Source organism: Pundamilia nyererei, unplaced genomic scaffold (genome assembly GCF_000239375.1).
Source record: "Pundamilia nyererei isolate P.nyererei 1_Seehausen unplaced genomic scaffold, PunNye1.0 scaffold00035, whole genome shotgun sequence".
NCBI lineage: Eukaryota > Metazoa > Chordata > Actinopteri > Cichliformes > Cichlidae > Pundamilia > Pundamilia nyererei.
This window is the reverse complement of record NW_005187436.1, coordinates 2549269-2567695: the sequence shown is the minus strand read 5'-3', so window position 1 is coordinate 2567695 and position 18427 is coordinate 2549269. Positions and strand designations below refer to the sequence as shown.

General features: G+C 40.4%; 1 protein-coding gene across 1 annotated transcript in view; it reads left to right on the top strand.

The window, feature by feature from the left end:
* LOC102210119 (talin-2-like) overlaps positions 1 to 18427 on the top strand; it is an 87459-nt gene that overhangs the window by 31431 nt on the left and 37601 nt on the right. Inside the window, exons 2-6 of the mRNA XM_013910057.1 lie at positions 10614 to 10790; positions 10878 to 10975; positions 11164 to 11293; positions 11946 to 12101; positions 12546 to 12688. Coding sequence (XP_013765511.1) covers positions 10655 to 10790; positions 10878 to 10975; positions 11164 to 11293; positions 11946 to 12101; positions 12546 to 12688 — 663 coding nt within the window. The 5' untranslated portion in view covers positions 10614 to 10654. The remainder of the gene's footprint in view (positions 1 to 10613; positions 10791 to 10877; positions 10976 to 11163; positions 11294 to 11945; positions 12102 to 12545; positions 12689 to 18427) is intronic.

The following is an 18427-nucleotide window of genomic DNA, read 5'->3' as shown; positions in this document are numbered from 1 at the left end:
GCATTAAGAGTTCCTTTCACTGGTACTGAAGGGCTGAGCCCCACACCATAATCGCCCCTCCAACAAACTTTCCACTTTCCACAGTTCAGTCAGACAAGTTGTCCTCCCAACCGCCAAAACCCAGACTATCCATCAGATTGCGAGACAGAGAAGCTTGATTTGTAACGCCAGAGAACACATCTCCACTGCTCTAGAGTTCAATCGCAGCGTGCTTTACACCAATGCATCCAAAGCTTTGCATTAAGTTTAGGGTGTACGGCTTGGGTGTAGCTGTTTCTGTGGAAACCATAAAACTCTTTACGCAATGGTCTTGAGCGAATCTGAAAGAAAGTTGGCGACCTCTGCACACTCTGCAATGACCGCGCTCATGGCCGTGTTTCCATTGTTCTCATTTGCTTCCACTTTCTTATAATACCAATAGCAGTTGACTGTGGGATATATAGTAGTGACTTGTTGCACCGGTGACATCCTATCACAGTATTTACTGAGCTCCCTAGAGCGACCCATTCTATCACACGTGTTTGTAGAAGCAGTCTGCATGCCAAGGTGCTTGATTTTATATACCTATGGCCAAGGAAGTGATTGGAATACCTGAGTTCAATGATGGGTAAGTGAATACGTTTGGGAATGTAGTGCAGATCAGTTATTGTTGGTGCTCATGTTCTGTCTAAAGTGTCGCCGTTGTCCCATGTTGAAGTGACCCTCATTAATTAAACAAACCTCATTTTATACAGCAGAAAATGAGGTTTTCTCCATCCATTATATCTCCTCCGATGAGCTGAGTGAGGTAGTTGATTGCATAACAAAACTCAGTTTTATTACTGTTGCACACAAGACACGTCTCAGATGACAGGGTAAATGGCAGGGTGATGCCATCAAAAACTGAAAGTATGAGTGCAAAAATGCATATGTGAAGTAGGAGATGTCCATCAAGTGACAAACTGTGATCAGCCCAGATTGTTTAGAGGTACCTGTTGAAACTGTTAGAATGAAACTGTCCTTTTTTGACATAAAATGAAAAGCAGTCTGCTTGTGTCGTTCTTTTACCTGTGCTGGTCGCTGGGACCAGAGATGAGATGTTAGAACTGAGAGGCAATACTTTTTTTTTTTTTTTGGTTTTCTTTCTGTGAGCAGCAACTAAACACAAGATTATAGCTGAAAGCAGCAATCAGAGGGCAAAGCAGTAGGCACCAGCCTGTACAGCAAGAAGAGAGCTGTTTTTTGTTTTGTTTTTTTGACAAGATCTAGAAAGTGTTTGAGCCAATACAGCCATTTCAATATTATTTTTTTACTTTTATTGAAATATGTATCTTCTACACTGATTTCAACTAGCTGTAATAAGCTAAAACTAAATTTCTGTAAGAGTTCATCTGTGTCGGTTCTCTTAAAGATTCCTTTAGATGGTGGGCCTTGGATTTGTTTGTATTTACCTAACCCTGAGTCACAATTCAAGTTTGGTTCTGACTGATCAAAATGATGCTTGGATATTACTTGATCTCTGTATTGGTGGCTTTGCACTGATTCTGACTGTTAATAATGGACGAACACTTGGTAAAAATCCAAAATTCCATGATAACTTTGGTGAGACTGGGTATGAATGTGATATGTGCATGTTTTTCTGAAGGTTTGGGCTTTTGAACTCTGCTGCAAAGTTCATTGAGGTTCTGAATATTGACTGATTTGAGGAATCTAAATGTTTCTTTATTTATTTATTTTTATTGATTGTACAGTAGATATCAAGAGAAGAACATGTTCGTTTTTGGCTGACTACAGCGTGTCTAACCTTTCCATGTGGACATTTGCATGTTTGCATTGTGTGGGTGGGGGGGTTTCCTGGGGATACTCTGGATTCCTCTTACGTGTCAGGTTAATTGGCGATTCTAAATTTGACATAGGTGTGGATGTGAGCGGGGATGGTTAAGTCTCCATGTTAGAGCTGTGATGGGCTGCTAACCTGTCCAGGGTAAATCCAGCCTCTTGCCATATGTTACTCATTGGCCACCAAGCCTATGCTACTTGAGCTGAAACATCTATGTAGTGACTAACAGTAAAACCAAGTTTGATTATTAAGATCAGCATGAGCTTTCTGATGAAATGCTTTTTTTTTTTTTTTTTTTTTTTTTTTTTTTTTTTTTTTGGCAAATTAGAATAATTCAACTATATTTGTGGATTATTAAAACACAAACAAAAAAACATCCATTGTATTTTTCTGGTTTTAAATTATATTCTGGATTTAATTGTGTAGAATTAATGCTTTCCAGACTGAACATAGAAAAATATGTTCAATCTGGAAACCCTCAAACCCACCATATGGTCGGCAGTGAGCAGTGCATAATAGGCACACCTGCGTGGATTGAGTGGTTGAATGTACTTGACAAACACCTGTTCTGTATTTTATAGTCGTAATAATCATAAATACAGCGATCACGTACCCAAATATGTATCTGTGACATTGGATAAATCTGTAAAGAATTTACTTGTTACTCACTCCTCGGCATGAGCTAAGTGCTGCTCATTAATAGGGTAGTGGATAGCAGATTTTAATTATTACCATTTTTAAATAATTAAATATTTTTCTAAATTTTGGTACTTAAAGGAAATTTTCTACATCACTTTTGCTCTATTTTTATGTTCGTTTGAAATTTCACAACGCTGAACTACTGACTCCCAACATAGTTCCCATTTCATGTTATTGCATCACTTTGTCTGCCATAGTTGTTATCAGACAAAAAGCAGATGTAGGCCAGTGGAGTAGAGGCCACTTAGTGTAAATTCTCATTAAGAGATTTATGGCTAAAACTGTGCTTGACACTGATAATGAAATCATTGTGGGGTAAGATTTTCTGCTGGGGACTGATCTGTATCCATCAGTGTATGTCATAAAATAAAAATGTTTGGGCAACATCTGCTCGAGCCACAGTTAACCGCTCCCACTGCGAAGCCAGGCCAACTCACAGTCAGTCTCCCAACTTAGTGAATGGCTCAAGGACTGACTGACTGACTGACTGACTGACTGATTGACTAAAGGACCAACTCACTGGTTGACTGAGTCCAGCTGGGAGGGTGGAGTTCTCCTCCTACAGAAGCTGTTTCTGCCTCCATTGATTAGGAAGCCAATTCTTCAAATCTCTAAATGAGGGATGGTACATTCAGAATATTTTCTGTGTTGTACTGAGTCCAAACTGCTGGACCTCCTAACGTAATGACATGTCAGTGTAACTTAGAAGAATTGGCATAAGGATGCACTTGCCCAAGTTCTCAATTTACCAGCTAATGTATTGAGTGCTTGTCTAACCTTGAAATAGAATAAAGAACTGTAAAGATTTTTTTATTTTTTTTTACTCCCTGTCAGCTACAAGTGTAAGTGAATGCCATTTGCTTTTAAAAATAAAGGAGAAAGTGTTAGATGTATTGCTCTGTTTCTGCTGTGGATCCTTTTGAAGCAGAGCTGCTGGAGGACGCTCTACTTCACTGGATATTTTTAGTGTAAGAGGAGCTGTTCTCTCCCTTCTTACAACAAGGACAAGAATCATAATTTCTGTCAGTATCTGTACCCACAAATTGCATTACAGCAGTGTGCATCACCCAAGAGCAAATCCTATAGTCCACACAATGGGTTACAGCTGCAAGGTTCTTTTATAAATGTAGCTGGAAAAAAACAAGTTGATGTAACTGTGAATGTCTCTCATTTTAGACTCTGGGTCTAATGCTTTTTTTAATCGTAATCAACAAGCACTGCTTGACTACCAGCCCATTAGTTAAAATAGTACTGTGCAAACCTCTTATAACAGCTTGTTCATAGTAATCATGCTGAACTTAAAATAGCAAGGGTCAGTGCAGCTTTATCATGCTGTCCATTGATTGCTATGTCCTGCATGAGCAATGATTAATTCATTTATGAAACATGTGGAGGAAATGATAAGGGTTAGATGAAAGCCTTTGACTTATTAATTATTTGAATTGCATTCAGATTGGTGCAGTGACTTTCTTTCTGCATGGAAATGGGCGAAAGGACACCTTGATACAAAATTTGATATAGTCTCTGCAAGACATGTAAACCTAGTGTACTACTGTATTGTTGCACTATATATTCCTTCAAAGAATAGATCAAATATGCCCCACCCATCATTCTTTTGGCATTCCTTGAGTATTTAATTTTTTTTGCATCAGTGTACCATATTAGCTTCAGCTGAACAAAGGGTGTCTCTGTGGCTCCATGTGATTTTCAGATGAATAACCTGGGGCTATTAAAGCAACAATATGCATCATATCTTACTGTGGAAAGAGTCTCAGTTGTTTTGCAACAGCAAGAAGTGGCCGCTCGAGATCCTGATTGGTGCTACTTTTGTTTCTTTAATGTCTGTTTCATATGGACATCAGAATCTCTGGTTTTCTTGTCTGCTACAGCATAGAAGTCACACAGCCAGCACAGGAAGTTTCACAATTTCAGCTTACTGCAGCGACCATGTCTCTAGTCGCCTAACGCCAGTGGTTGGGGTAGGGTATTTTGTAATCGGTGCATGAAGGTATATAAGTGCAGTGGAGGTAGGTTAAAAACCATAGCTCATGCTGCTCTCCAGTGGTCACTTGCCAAGAACTCTTTATTGTTTTTAGTGTTGGAGAGTAACTGGTTATATGTAATAGAGTAATTGAATTATAAAATTAATGTACCCTGGTTCTGCCATATCTTACATATTGTGTGGAAGTGTGGGGAAATACATATAAAAATACAACTAATCCATTAGTCACAGTACAGAAACGAGCACTGCGTATTATTCACAGGGCTGGTTATCTAGATCATACTCACAAATTCTTTCTTCAGGCAAAGTTACTTAAATTCCAGGATCTGGTTGTATAAAGCTTTTACTAAACTTTTACCGGCAAATTTACAAACTAGATTTGAAATTCGAGAAAAGGTTTATAATGTGAGAGGCTTTGGAGAATTCAAATTACCCAGAACTCGAACAACCCGTAAAGGTTTTTGTGTGTCTGTATGGGGTGTGAAAATCTGGAACAGTCTGAGTTTACAATTGAAACAATGCAAAAATATTCGATTGATAGATTTAAATTTCTCTACAAACAGTTGGTCTGGTCACAGTATACTCAATGATGGTTTTTAGTGTGCTCTGTAATGTCTGTTCTCTTACCATTGCTGGTATGGATTCCAAAAAAAAAAAAAGTGTGCGCATGTATGTACATATATGTACATGTGTGTGTAGATATATATGCATGTATATGTAAGTGTGTTTGTTACTTGTAGTTATTACTGCCTGTTACCTGTGGTAATGCAATTTATAATTTATATATTCTGTATTCAGTTATGAAGGCTCTAATTGTTGTTTGCGAGCTGCTGTTTAGATGCTTGTATGTGCCCGGGGCTGTTGATGGGTCTGTATGCAATGATGGGCGTAGCTGCGGGAAGTTTATTGTTTTTTTTGTTGATGAGTGAGTATAGGGGTGGGATTTAATACGTTTTCTTCGTCCCACTCCTTTTTCAGGCAATTTTTGTTTTTTGTTTTGTGCATTTTATGTTCAATATAGGTATTTGTTGTGCCTGAAAATGAACGAATAAATGAATGAATGAATGAATGTAGCTGTAATCAGATACTGTAAGAAGGCATGTAATTATAGTTGCTAATCAAAATCATCTGTAATTTCTTTAGTGAGGTGCTTCTATGCAGAAATTCATTCTGTTGCTTTACATCTTTTTGGGACATACTTCAGTGTTTATACATGAAACATTGGATGGCTTACAAAGAGCTTCCAGAATGTACTTTTCTTTTCTTTCTTTTCTGTTGTTTGAATTTGCAACACCTCATCTGCCTGCTCAACACAAAGTAAGTCTGCTATCCCTAAGCCCAGCTGGCCACGCTAAATTCAGTAGCCATGTCATCTAACAAGAAAATGTCTTCCAATGTTTTCTCTTTGACTTTTGAAAACTTCTCCCATATTAACTTTATTAATGTATAAAGCATATAAAGGTTGGCAAACCTGAAGAGCAAATCCTGCAGTGTATGCAGGAATTTCCTACTTTGTTGTAAAGTTTGTTGGAAAACAAATCAAAAAGTAATTATGATATAAGATTGTATATAATAAACGGGGTGGCTCAAGTGGTATAGCGTGTTGTCTACCAACTGGACAGTCAGTGAATGGATCCCTGACTTCTCCAGTCTGCATGCAGAAGCATGCAAAGCACTCTTTGCAAGATAGCAGACCTGAGTTACTCCCAATGGATCAAACCGAGTGCGAACAATGGAATGTGTGTTTGAATGGGTGAATGAGACAGCTGTAGAAAGAGCTTTGAGTGCTCAACTGAGTAGAAAGACACTATACAAGGGCTAGTCCATTTAAATTAAATAACCTTTCATAAGGACCTTTTACAACTTTTGTCATTATGTTAACTGATTTGTCCTCTGATTGCTTGTTTTTCACCAGTGTACCGGCTAGCTTTAGCTGACTTTAGAGTGCTAACTTTAGTGAATACCATAGTGTATATACATATTTGGAGTAGCCTGATAGCTACATTTTCAAGAGAAGGTGAAAAATGAAACGCTATCTTTTGAATATTGCCCATTTTTAAAAAGTCTGCACTGTGTTTGTTGTAAATGAAGTCATAATAAAGATGTACAGTATTTATGGTGGCTGATTATTGCCTGTTTTCTTTGTAACACATATGAGCTTGGTTGCTCTCAGTTTGTGGAGCTAAATATAAATTTAGTTTGTGAATTGCTGAGATATAGAATTTAACTTCATAGCTGATTAAAAAGGCCCTCTCTTGCCATTACATGCCCTGCTGTTGAACTTTCCGCGCTCCAGATGGTATCCAGAGGCATACAGTGGACATGAAGGGAACTGACCTTGCTTTCAGTCAGGCAGGGATAAAAGGCTGATGTTTTGCTGAGTGTCAATGCAGGATGTAAAGAGGTGGCAGAGGAGGTGGGGTGTGGAGCGGTTTAGCCAGTTAACATTTTCTCATTGCACATATGCTTTAATGCTGCTGTTTGAACAGTCTTGAGAACTGCTGAAGTCGGGAATTACTCTCAGCTCTCCATTCATACAACATCTACCTTTCAAAATAATAATACACCGTGGGCTGAAGATAATAATGCATACTATATAGCTACACTACCTGCTGTTTTACTGACGGCTTCGCTCCAGAGTTACATTCACTTGCATCCCAGCTTGTTAAAATCTAATTGTTGGTCTTTACAATAGCAGTGCTTAGTTTAGAGTTGCCCTGTAATCTACCTTTTATCCCAGAGTGGCTGTTTTTTATGCTCACAGTAATAGCTGCTGATTGTGTAAGTAGAATAAGAGTTGTTTGCATCTGCATGCCTATTTCTGTGACTCTTCTACAAATGCAGCAGAAAAAAATTCAAAGAAATAATTTCGGTCTTTCCAGTGTTGTAAGTTGCAGTGGAGTGACCTTGAAACTCCTGTTGCACTATGTGGAAATATTTTATACTCAAAGAAAAAGCTATTATATATATATTTTATTCATTTACATTTATCATTGTGCCACTGTTTTTTGTTTTTTTTTTTGTTTCTTTTTCAGAAGGTTTTGTCAACCTAAAGCAATCATTTCAGAGAGCAATGTGCCGTAGTGTCACGTTATCCTTCAAGGATTGTCATTCGCACTTCTTTTAAGCCTCATTCTGCGTCAGGTTTTTCATTTTGTTTGGAAGCATTTATAAAATCAGGTCTGATTAGGCCCAATATTGTTTTCTGTCTAGCCACCTCCTCAGTTGTTCTGTGACAGACTTGTGCAATAATCCGAGCAGTTGTAGCTCTCAGGTTCTGCTCTGCTGCTGGTGTTACAGTCAGTCATTAGAGCTGTATCCTCTCCAGATGGCTCCTGACTTCCATCATCTCTATTGAATTGTACACGTTCAGACTCCCCAGCAAGCTGCTCTTTGGCCATTTTCATGTCTTAATATTTGCAGGAGCAAACAAACCTAATCTAATGCAGGACTCTGCTGATGGACTAGTGATGGTCAAGGGAGATGGAATTACAGAAATGTTTGTCTACCGTGCTGTTTTAGTGAGCGTGATAAAATACAAGAATATGAGGTTGAACAGAGAGGCACACACAGTCTTGATAAAAAAGGAAAGTATATCCTCCTTAAATTCTAACGTTTTATGTACCAGGACACATATAAGTATGGTCTGGTCCTTAGTGGCTCTTGGAATTAGATAAATACAACTTCAGATGACCCATGACATATTACACTGTGTCATTATTATACAATCTAAACCAAAATTCAGGAGCAGTCCATGCACATCCTTACTGCTGAGAATAAATAGGAATTTAAAGGGTTAAGTAGCAGCCAGGTGCTGTTAATCAGATCCACATCATTAAGTAATTATCAGCGTCGCCACGACTGTAAGAGCAGATGTTTTGGCATTTTGCTGGTCTGCAGCATTCAGGAGTGGATTAACACAATGACAAGGAGGAAAAACATCAGCGGTGATCTTATAGAATCAATTGCTGCCCATCAGTCTGAGAAGGGTTATAAGACCATCTCAAAACAATTTGAAGTGAATTATTCTACAATCAGAAAAATTATTAGTGGGAAAAGTCAAATTCCAGACCTCAGCCTGATTGAAATTCTGTGGCGAGATTTTAGAAGAGCTCTGCATAAATGAATGGCTGCAGACCTCCATGAACTGAAACAATGTTGCAAAGAAGAATGAGCCAAAATTCCTCCACAATGATGTGCAAGACTTATTAAGTAATTTAAAAAATAATTAGTTCAAGTTACTGCTGCTAAAGGTGATTCTACAAGTTACTGAATCATGAGGTGCACTTATTTTTTTACACAATGCATTTCCATTTTGCCTTAATGTTAGTTAAACAAACGATGACAGTGTGATATGTCAGGCGTTGTTCGTCTCAGGCTGCACTGACCTAATTTTAAGGCCTCGTAAAATCCAGGATGAGTTTTCACTGACAGAGGGTGTGCTTTCTTTTCACCATGACTGTGAGTTTTGTCTCATCTTTTCTCGAAAGCAGAACTGAAGAAGTGTTGAATGCTTTCGAGTGTTTGCATGAGGATCTAAGTGAAAAATTTTCTCTCACACTACTGTAAGCTCAGGGATTATCATTATCCTTCTGGATTTCATCATGTGGTTTCGGCACTACTTACTCTCTGATGTCACCGATGCTACTGACAACTTACTAAAGCGACTGTTTCTGCAGACCCAGTCTCCATAAAGTATTTGTCATCACAGGTAACTGTTGCTTTTTGGATGAGACGGCCTCTGTTTTGAGAAACGTCCACAAAAATGCAAACATTTTCGGCTCCCTCCTTATATTTAGCGTGTGGTGGGAGATGCCACGGAGCCTGCTGTATCGTCAGTCTGGGGGTCTCTTGCTGCTTGTCTGGAAGAGTGTATCTGTGGAAGTGCTGGATGACAAAAACTCAGTGGGACTTCTCTACCAGCCTGCATAGAGGAGAGCTCATGCGGCGCCATTACCCCTTCTTCTTTGTGCTCATCTTTTCCACTTTGTTTGAAGAAAAACTCGTAGAAGGAAAGGAGCTATTGGAGAGGAACTCACGTCTATGACAGAGGCTCCATCACAGACGGTCTCATTCATGCCATCATTATAGAAAATTTACTTCGCAGACTTTCTCTGCTTTGACTCAAAGGGGGACTGTGGCTCAGCACAAAAAAACGCATTGTTTCCGAGTGTGGCTGAAGTCTGAATCCTGTCAGTGTGAAGACTTGAACTTTTGCCTTTATATTCAACCATGGAATAAAATACTAAAAATTCTTTTGGTGTCACAGTACATTTTAGAACATATAATCAAAAAAACCATCAGATAGTCAAGTGTTAATTCAGAGCATAAATGTGTCTCTTTTTGATTTTCAGCTAAATATCTGGATATATAATATTTAGATCAGCAGTATGAATGTCTCCAGGTTTAAATGGATTTATCAGGCCATTGCCGATAAACTACCCAGGCTATAGGTCGTTTTATTTTTTCATTCATCTCTATGTAAAATTGAAGGTCAAGGAAAGCTGGAGGAACTCAGTCTCTTTCCTTTTTTTGCACACGCCTAAGAATACCAGAATTGACTCACCCTAATAGCAGTAAATGATAAGACACCCACTGATTTGTCTCACACTGAAGTCTTCTTCCGGAGGAGAGTGCGAACAGGGAGAAGTGAGAATAATGATGCAGGGGTGGGGGTGTTTTGACTTGTCTCCGTTATTCTTGCCAATTAGAGAGATTTGCACTTCTTTTCCCCGTGCTCTTCTCCTGAAAGGTTATGTTTCTTGCCTTAGTTCAGCTAATTTTACATATACTGCAATCAGGCAGAAGCTCTTCTTGGGGTAACACTTTAATATCAGAACAACTCAGAAATGATGAGCTGCTAAGGCAGAGCACAATGCACATTCAATTCCAGGTAAAAATGCCCCCGCAGGAGGTAATTGTGAGGATTTGTTCTGCGCCTTTAGGTATTATATTCGGCCCCTGAGATTTCCTTTTCACAGTTTTGACCTGAGTGTTGTTGGAGAGAGCGTTTTAATAATGACCTGTTGACACAGACGCAAACACATTGGAGCATTGATATGACTTCACAATCTCTCCTTCTGTGTCTTCCAGGAGTATAGGTCGGTCGCAAGGCCGTTATACTACCCACCAAGATGGTGGCCTTATCGTTGAAGATTTGCGTGCGCCAGTGTAATGTGGTGAAGACGATGCAGTTTGAACCGTCCACCCCTGTGTATGATGCCTGCAGAATCATCAGAGAGAGAGTCCCTGAAGCCCAGACAGGACAAGGTTGGAGGATGATTGGTGAAGCCGAGTTACATAATGGAACTTTATGGGCTTCTACATTTGTATTCGCTGTTGCTTTTTGTGTTTCAGCCTCGGATTATGGCCTCTTCCTGTCTGACGATGATCCCAGGAAAGGAATCTGGCTCGAGTCTGGAAGAACCCTGGATTACTACATGCTGCGAAACGGAGTAAGATTTAGTCATATAGTCCTGGGTGGAGAACTGTCAGTGTCAGTTATGTGTTCTTAAAGTGATCTATATTTTCTAGTGGAAGCCGAGACACTTATTCCTCCCAGCTTGCTGGAAGCGGCAGTTTACGGCTGAGGATGATTAGTAGGGCTGTGGATGTCATCGCGTTTCCTTTGCTGTTTTCTCAGGATGTCTTGGAGTATAAGAAGAAACAAAGGCCACAGAAGATCAAGATGCTGGATGGTGCCATTAAAACTATCATGGTGGATGACTCAAAAACAGTTGGCGAGCTGCTCGTCACCATATGCAGTAGAATAGGTTTGTATCTGTGCTATGAGTTCGGTGAAGATTAATCATGTCACGCCACCACCCAAAGCTTAAATTATTCATCTTCTGTTTTATTTTTAGTCAAAGGCATACCACTGACTTCATCTTCAGCTACATTAGGAGACTATGTTATCATGTGCTGTTTAGTTTGTATTTGAAAAGCATATTTGTCTATGCTTGATAAAGTCCTAATCGTGTTTTGCTTAGACCAATGTGGACATGATTCATCGGGATAAAACAAGCTTGTTTCTAATCAGCGACTTAAGTATTCTTCCTAATGCCCAGAAAATGCTGTCACTCTTTGTCATAGAGGTGTTCCCTAAGCTGTATATTTCAATTACAATGAGCTGCTCCCATGCCTAATTGGGTGAGGAAGAGAGGGATGTGTGTCTGGCAGATAGCTTTATTGGAAAATGTTTATTTAGAGTAGGGCTTTCTGCTTGGCTTCTTCTCCTCTTCAGCTTCAATTTTACTTTGCTGGCTCTATACCAGCTTTCCTGAACTTCTGTTTCAAAGCAAAGAGAAATGGATAAAAAGAGAGTTGCAACAGTATTGCAGTGATGCTTTTCTCTGTCGTGATTATTGAACCACTTACTTGAAGCATTTCCACCTCCTAAAAAAAACTCCCTGGCTAACTTTTCAGGAATCACCAACTATGAGGAATACTCCCTCATTCAAGAGGTGCCAGAGGATAAGAAGGAGGATGGGATGGGGACACTGAAGAAAGACAGGACCCTGCTGCTGAGAGATGAAAGGAAGATGGAAAAGCTCAAAGCAAAACTTCACACAGATGACGACTGTGAGTGCAAGCTTGAAAAAGCCAAAATGCTACTGAAATCTTGATGGCTTTACGGCAGCCATCTGACTCAACACCATCATATGGACGTGTACTTTATCACTCGAATCAAATTTATTGCATTGACATATGAAAGTTAATTAATTTTGTGTTATCTTTTTCCCCCCAGAGGACACCAAAAATGTTTTTGCAAATGTATAAATCAACCTTCAACTAGCTTTCGTCTCAGCAGAAAATAATGCAAATGAGACTCTTCACGGCCCGTCAGGATTTTCACTTCCCAGTATTAAATTTGGTAGATTTTTTGTCAAAGCTGACGGGTCTGCAGTTCTCAAAATCCCTGGTTAATTTCACTATTACCATCCTCCTCTAGTAACATCTTTGTAAAACTGAATGCCTGTTCATTTTGATGTATTTAGTAATGGAGCATGTGTATTGATTGGGCAGTGAACTGGCTGGACCACAGCAGGACATTCAGAGAACAGGGGGTGGAGGAAAGCGAGACTCTACTGCTCAGGCGCAAGTTCTTCTATTCAGACCAGAATGTGGATTCACGGGATCCTGTTCAGCTAAACCTGCTCTATGTTCAGGTAAACCTGTTACACACATCTTTATAATAAGATAGCAAAAGAGAGAACAATAAGAGAGAGACCCCAACCCCCCCCCAATGTAAGGCCCATAATAACCAAGCATATGAAATATTTCAGACACAGGACCCAATAACTGTGTCGTCTTTGTGCCTGTAACTTCTGACCAGGCCCCGACAGACTGAAATGTGGTTAGCTTAGATGTGGTCCCGACAGGTTTGACTTGTTTCTTCGCTCTTACAATACAAAACAAATTTCCCACGTGTGGGACTAATAAAGGTTATCTTATCTTATCTTATCTTATCTTATCTTATCTTACAACAGCACAACAACACGGAACGTTTGATCACCAGATGATGAAAGTAATATTTTTGTTTGGCTAATGTCTGCGGCAGAAAAAGTTATAAATAGTAGTAGGACAGAGTTATTCAGAACTTTCTGTTTGCTTGGCATTGCTCACAATTAGGGATGGGTATCGTTTAGGTTTTATCCGATACCGGTGCCAAATCGGTACTTTTGAAACGGTGCCGGTGCTCAAACCGGTGCTTAAAGAATGGAGAACACAAAATTGGTCCAAAAACCTCTCATGTTCAGCTGTTTTTTGTAAAAATATAACAATGTTAGCCTTTTCTGCAGCTATGGGGCATATATGGTATCACTCTTGGCTGGAAGCAGTGCTTAAACAATGGAAAAAACACAAACTTTGTCCTAAACCTCTCATGTTTAACTGTTTTCCACTTTTTCTTTGGTCATTTTAGCCTTTTTAGCCAGGGTGAAGGGAGTATCTGCCAAACAAGAAGCCAGCCGCATGTAGCTATGATGATGTTTGCTAGTTCACCTTACATGCATTAATGTAATAACGTGGTTAGCCTACTCAACGTAAATTAGCTACTCACGCAGAGAAGAACGGCTGCTGCCACCATCATCCGTCATCATTTCTGCTACACTGGCAGGGCTAGGGGCCAGGACTCTCCTCTTCGTGTTTTTGGGGGATGTTGCATAACAGGCAACCCACCCGCAGTAGATGTGCTCGGTGTGAGGTCTCGCAGCAAGCTATCAAATACGGCGCATTTCTCGGCTTTTAAAAAAAACGCTATGCGTCGCCAGGTGTTTCATCGGATTTGAGGTGTTACCTCCTTTGACAGTATCACAGTATCAGCTTAAAGCACTTGTTGCAGGCTGCTGAGTTTGCATATTTTGCTATGAAGTACAGCCAGACTTTTGACCGCTTCGCCTTGGGCATTTTTAATCTGTAGCTCTGCTCTAACAGAACGTACGTACCTGGCCCCGCCTACTATCCTCGGAAACGTAAAATGATTGGCTAGAAGTGTATCAACAGCTCAGGAAAAATAAGCACCGAAATAAAGCACCGAAATGTGCGCTGCTTTTCGGTCTGGTTACTACCGTTTATGTCAGAACGACACCGGTACCCATCCCTACTCACAATGCATAATGAATACGGTCTGATAGAGCTCTATCCAGCCATTCACTTTCTTCCACTTATCCAATTCATTTAAGGCAGGCTGGAGCCTATCCCAGCTGTCGTAGGGCAAAAGCCAAGGTGCATGTTGGACAGGTCGCTACTCTGTCACAAAGCTAACACAGATAGATAACCACTCATATTCACACCTACAGCCAATTTAGAATTGCCAGTTAACGAAACCAGGAGAACAAGCAGACTCCCAACCCTCCCAGTACAGTGGCTGGCAAAAGTATTCGGCCCCCTTGAACTTTTCCACATTTTGTCACATTACAGTCACAGACATGAATCAATTTTATTGGAATTCCACGTGAAAGACCAATACATAGTGGTGTACACGTGAGAAGTGGAATGAATGGCCCAGGATGTGAGTGGGCGTTAAGGCGTCTGGGGAGGGAACTCAAAAATGTGGTGTATGCTGTACAGTGCAGCGAGGAATGCCCAGACCTCTACATTGCAGAGACCAAACAGCCACTTCACAAGCGCATGGCACAACACAGAAGAGCCACCTCCACAGGACAAGACTCAGCAGTCCATCTGCATCTTAAGGATAAAGGTCACTCTTTCGAGGATGCCAATGTTCACATTTTGGACAGAGAGGACAGATGCTTTGAAAGAGGAGTGAAAGAGCCATCTATGTCCACTGTGAGCGACCATCTTTGAACAGAGGCGGTGGTTTACGACACCAACTGTCTGCCATCTATAATCCAGTTTTGAGTTCCCTTCCCAGACGCCTTAATGCCCACTCACATCCTGGGCCATCTGACCTCAGGAATTCACATGATAAGGTGGGGCCAGGTTTCACAATGAGCTCACCCGAAACTCTGGCTGATTGGGACCCACACCCAGTTTCACACCTTGGCTCAGGCTATTAGAGGATCATCAAGGGGTCCTTTTGTCCCTCTTTGGGGGGTCACTCCCACTAGGTTTAAATCTGGGACTCCCCACCATTTGACCTTAGAACTGAAGAAGCTTCTCGGATGAGAGGTGAAACGTCTTCAAGCAACTTAAAGAAGTCCAGACACTTTTCTTTGCAAGCTCCTTTGACTACGATGACCTGGATGACTGAGAACCTTCACAGACAATGAAAATCATACATGATTCCAAATATTTTTTACAAATAAAAAACTGAAAAGTGGGGTGTGCGTAATTATTCAGCCCCCTGAGTCAATACTTTGTAGAACCACCTTTTGCTGCAATTACAGCTGCCAGTCTTTTAGGGTATGTCTCTACCAGCTTTGCACATGTAGCAACAAGACGACCTTGTCTTGGTAGGTTTACAGTTGTGCCATACTCCCTCCATTTCTGAATGATCGCTTGAACAGTGCTCCGTGGGATGTTCAAGGCTTGGGAAATCTTTTTGTAGCCTAAGCCTGCTTTAAATTTCTCAATAACTTTATCCCTGACCTGTCTGGTGTGTTCTTTGGACTTCATGGTGTTGTTGCTCCCAATATTCTCTTAGACAACCTCTGAGGCCGTCACAGGGCAGCTGTATTTATACTGACATTAGATTACACACAAGTGCACTCTATTTAGTCATTAGCACTCATCAGGCAATGTCTATGGGCAACTGACTGCACTCAGACCAAAGGGGGCTGAATAATTACGCACACCCCACTTTGCAGTTATTTATTTGTAAAAAATGTTTGGAATCATGTCTGATTTTTTTTTTTTCCACTTCTCACGTGTACACCACTTTGTGTTGGTCTTTCACGTGGAATTCCAATAAAATTGATTCATGTTTGTGGCTGTAATGTGACAAAACGTGGAAAAGTTCAAGGGGGCCGAATACTTTTGCCAGCCACTGTATGTTCAAACCCAAGACCTTCTTGAGAACACAGTGCTAACCACTGCAGCACTGTAGTGCCCCCTATGAAATGTAACATTCATGGGATTAAAAAAACTGGAGAGATGTGATTAAGGCAGTATAGCTCAAGTTTGAGATTTTTTTACAGTATTTTAAACTAATAAAATACCTTTCTTTTTCTATCAGGGACACTACAAACCACTTTATGGGATGAGCCATTTAGGTTTCACACATTAGACAAGCAACAGCATGTTGTACATGCTACATAATTATACACCTAACATTTGCATACCACTGGAGTGCAGTGGCTAGCACTTTCGCCTAAATGCAAGTACATTACACATCATGTGTTGTCGACAGAAGTCATGTGTTAATTCCTTAAGCAACCGTTCATCCGTTACAAGAATGATAAGGTTTTATGTGCAAATTTCGGTTTTCCTGTCAGACCAAAACAAACAAAATGAGATTAGCATTGTTTGGTTTATTTTAATTCTAAAGATTAGGTGTACATTTGCTAAATATGAAATAAACTGTAGCCCTAGAAATGATTATTTATTTAATTCCCTTCACTCCTGTTTACTGAGGGACTGCGCTGCAAGCCTCTGGACAAAATGCCGCCAATTTCCGTACAATGGAATTAATAGGACGTGAAGCAGCTCGGGGAATGGCTCTGGTATCAGCATGCATGTACGCTGATGCTAAATGCTTTCACTGATGAGAGCAGCGAGCGTAAATCAAAAGCAGAGTATTCGCACACAGTATAAAACAAAACAGGGAATTAAAAGAAGCTAAAATGCTCCATTAAGCTGAATGGAACTACAGAGCCTGTCAGGGTTTGTCACTACAAACAAGGCTTTTATTAAAAATCCACTATTTCTATGAAATATTGATTATTGCAGCTTTAAATCACCTTTTTGAATGTAAACAAATAACAAATAAACATGTTTTTCTATATACAGACATGTACTCCAGAAACACATCACTAGCCAGTAGGGAGGAAATCCCCCCACTGACATCTGGAGATGAACAGCAGGGTGTGGAGTGCCCAGACAAACACACATACTGTACAGATGTACCCTCTGAGATTGAGGGAGAGCTCGAGAGTAGTGTTAATGCATTGGATGCTCCCCCTCACAAAAATGCATAATCTCTGAAAGCAGCAGAGATGTATATCGCAGCTGAAATGTATCTATACATATATAGTTATTTATATTTGACTCTCCCGTCTTTTCAGTTCCTCCTTCCTTGGAAGTTCTTGAATATGTTCAGAATTGACATCCTGCCATCCACCCTCTCTGTCCTCTACAGATGCTCTCCTCCCTTCTATCTGTCTGTTCCTGTTGTTGCCTCTATTTTTTTGTACCCTCCATTTCCTTATTTTGCAGTTTCTCTGTCTCCACTCCCTTTCCATCGCTTACACATTCTGACAGTCGCATACATCCCCACCCTGTTACCCTGGCACACATTACAGCACTGTGTGTATCATGCTCTCCTCTCAACACAGGCTCATATTTCCTTTCACAATAACAACTCCGCCCCTGCCCTTGCCCTCCCCCATCTATCTTTCCCGCGTTCTCTCTCTCACACACACACACACACACACACACAGACGCGCGCACGCACTTGGCTCGGCACAAGGCAGGAGCTCTAATTTGTCATTGTGTTAAAAAGACCGAACACAGCCAGAAGAGTGGATCATACCACAGGCTGCTCTTGCTCTTTCTCAGTGTTCCTTTTTGAATTTTTTTAGCCTACAAATGTTCCTCTTCGCCCTCTGTCATTCATAATTCCAGCAATTCTTAGAAACTCTGTACTATTATTGTGTAACTGTTCATGTAGTTCATGACATCATTGCTGGTCACTATTTGACAGGACCCTCCTGCATATTTGCGGTGATCTCATATATGTATTCATGATTTTAAGCTTACATGATTTCAAACTCAAACACCCTATTATGCCCACACACACACACGCGCGCGCACACGCACTCTCACACAAACATTAATGAAAGCTCTGCCAGTAAAAGAGTAATCTTCTTTACCACTTGACCGCTCCCTTTGTATTTATCCTAAAACCAGCATAAATCTCCATAGCAATAGTATCACCCACTGAGTTTTGCTTTTACATTTAACCCTTGATCACTTAATCAGATGTATTACATGTGTCAAAAGTTGGCATATTTCAGCACAGGGTCAGGTTAAGAATTTGTCTTCAGGACTTGATATTCTACAGGATGTAACACAGTTATAATGCTGATATTTTAGGGGTCAAATTCAACCTTTACCGCACAATACATATAGAAAGAGAAGAGGAAAAAGGAATCCATTATTTTTAACTGGTTTTAATATTTCAGTCAAGCACTGCTATTTGACTATATACCTTTGCCATCATTTATTTTTGGGGCTATGTGTGCTGTCTGCTCTGCTTGGCCAGAGTGGAACAGTTGACCTCAGCG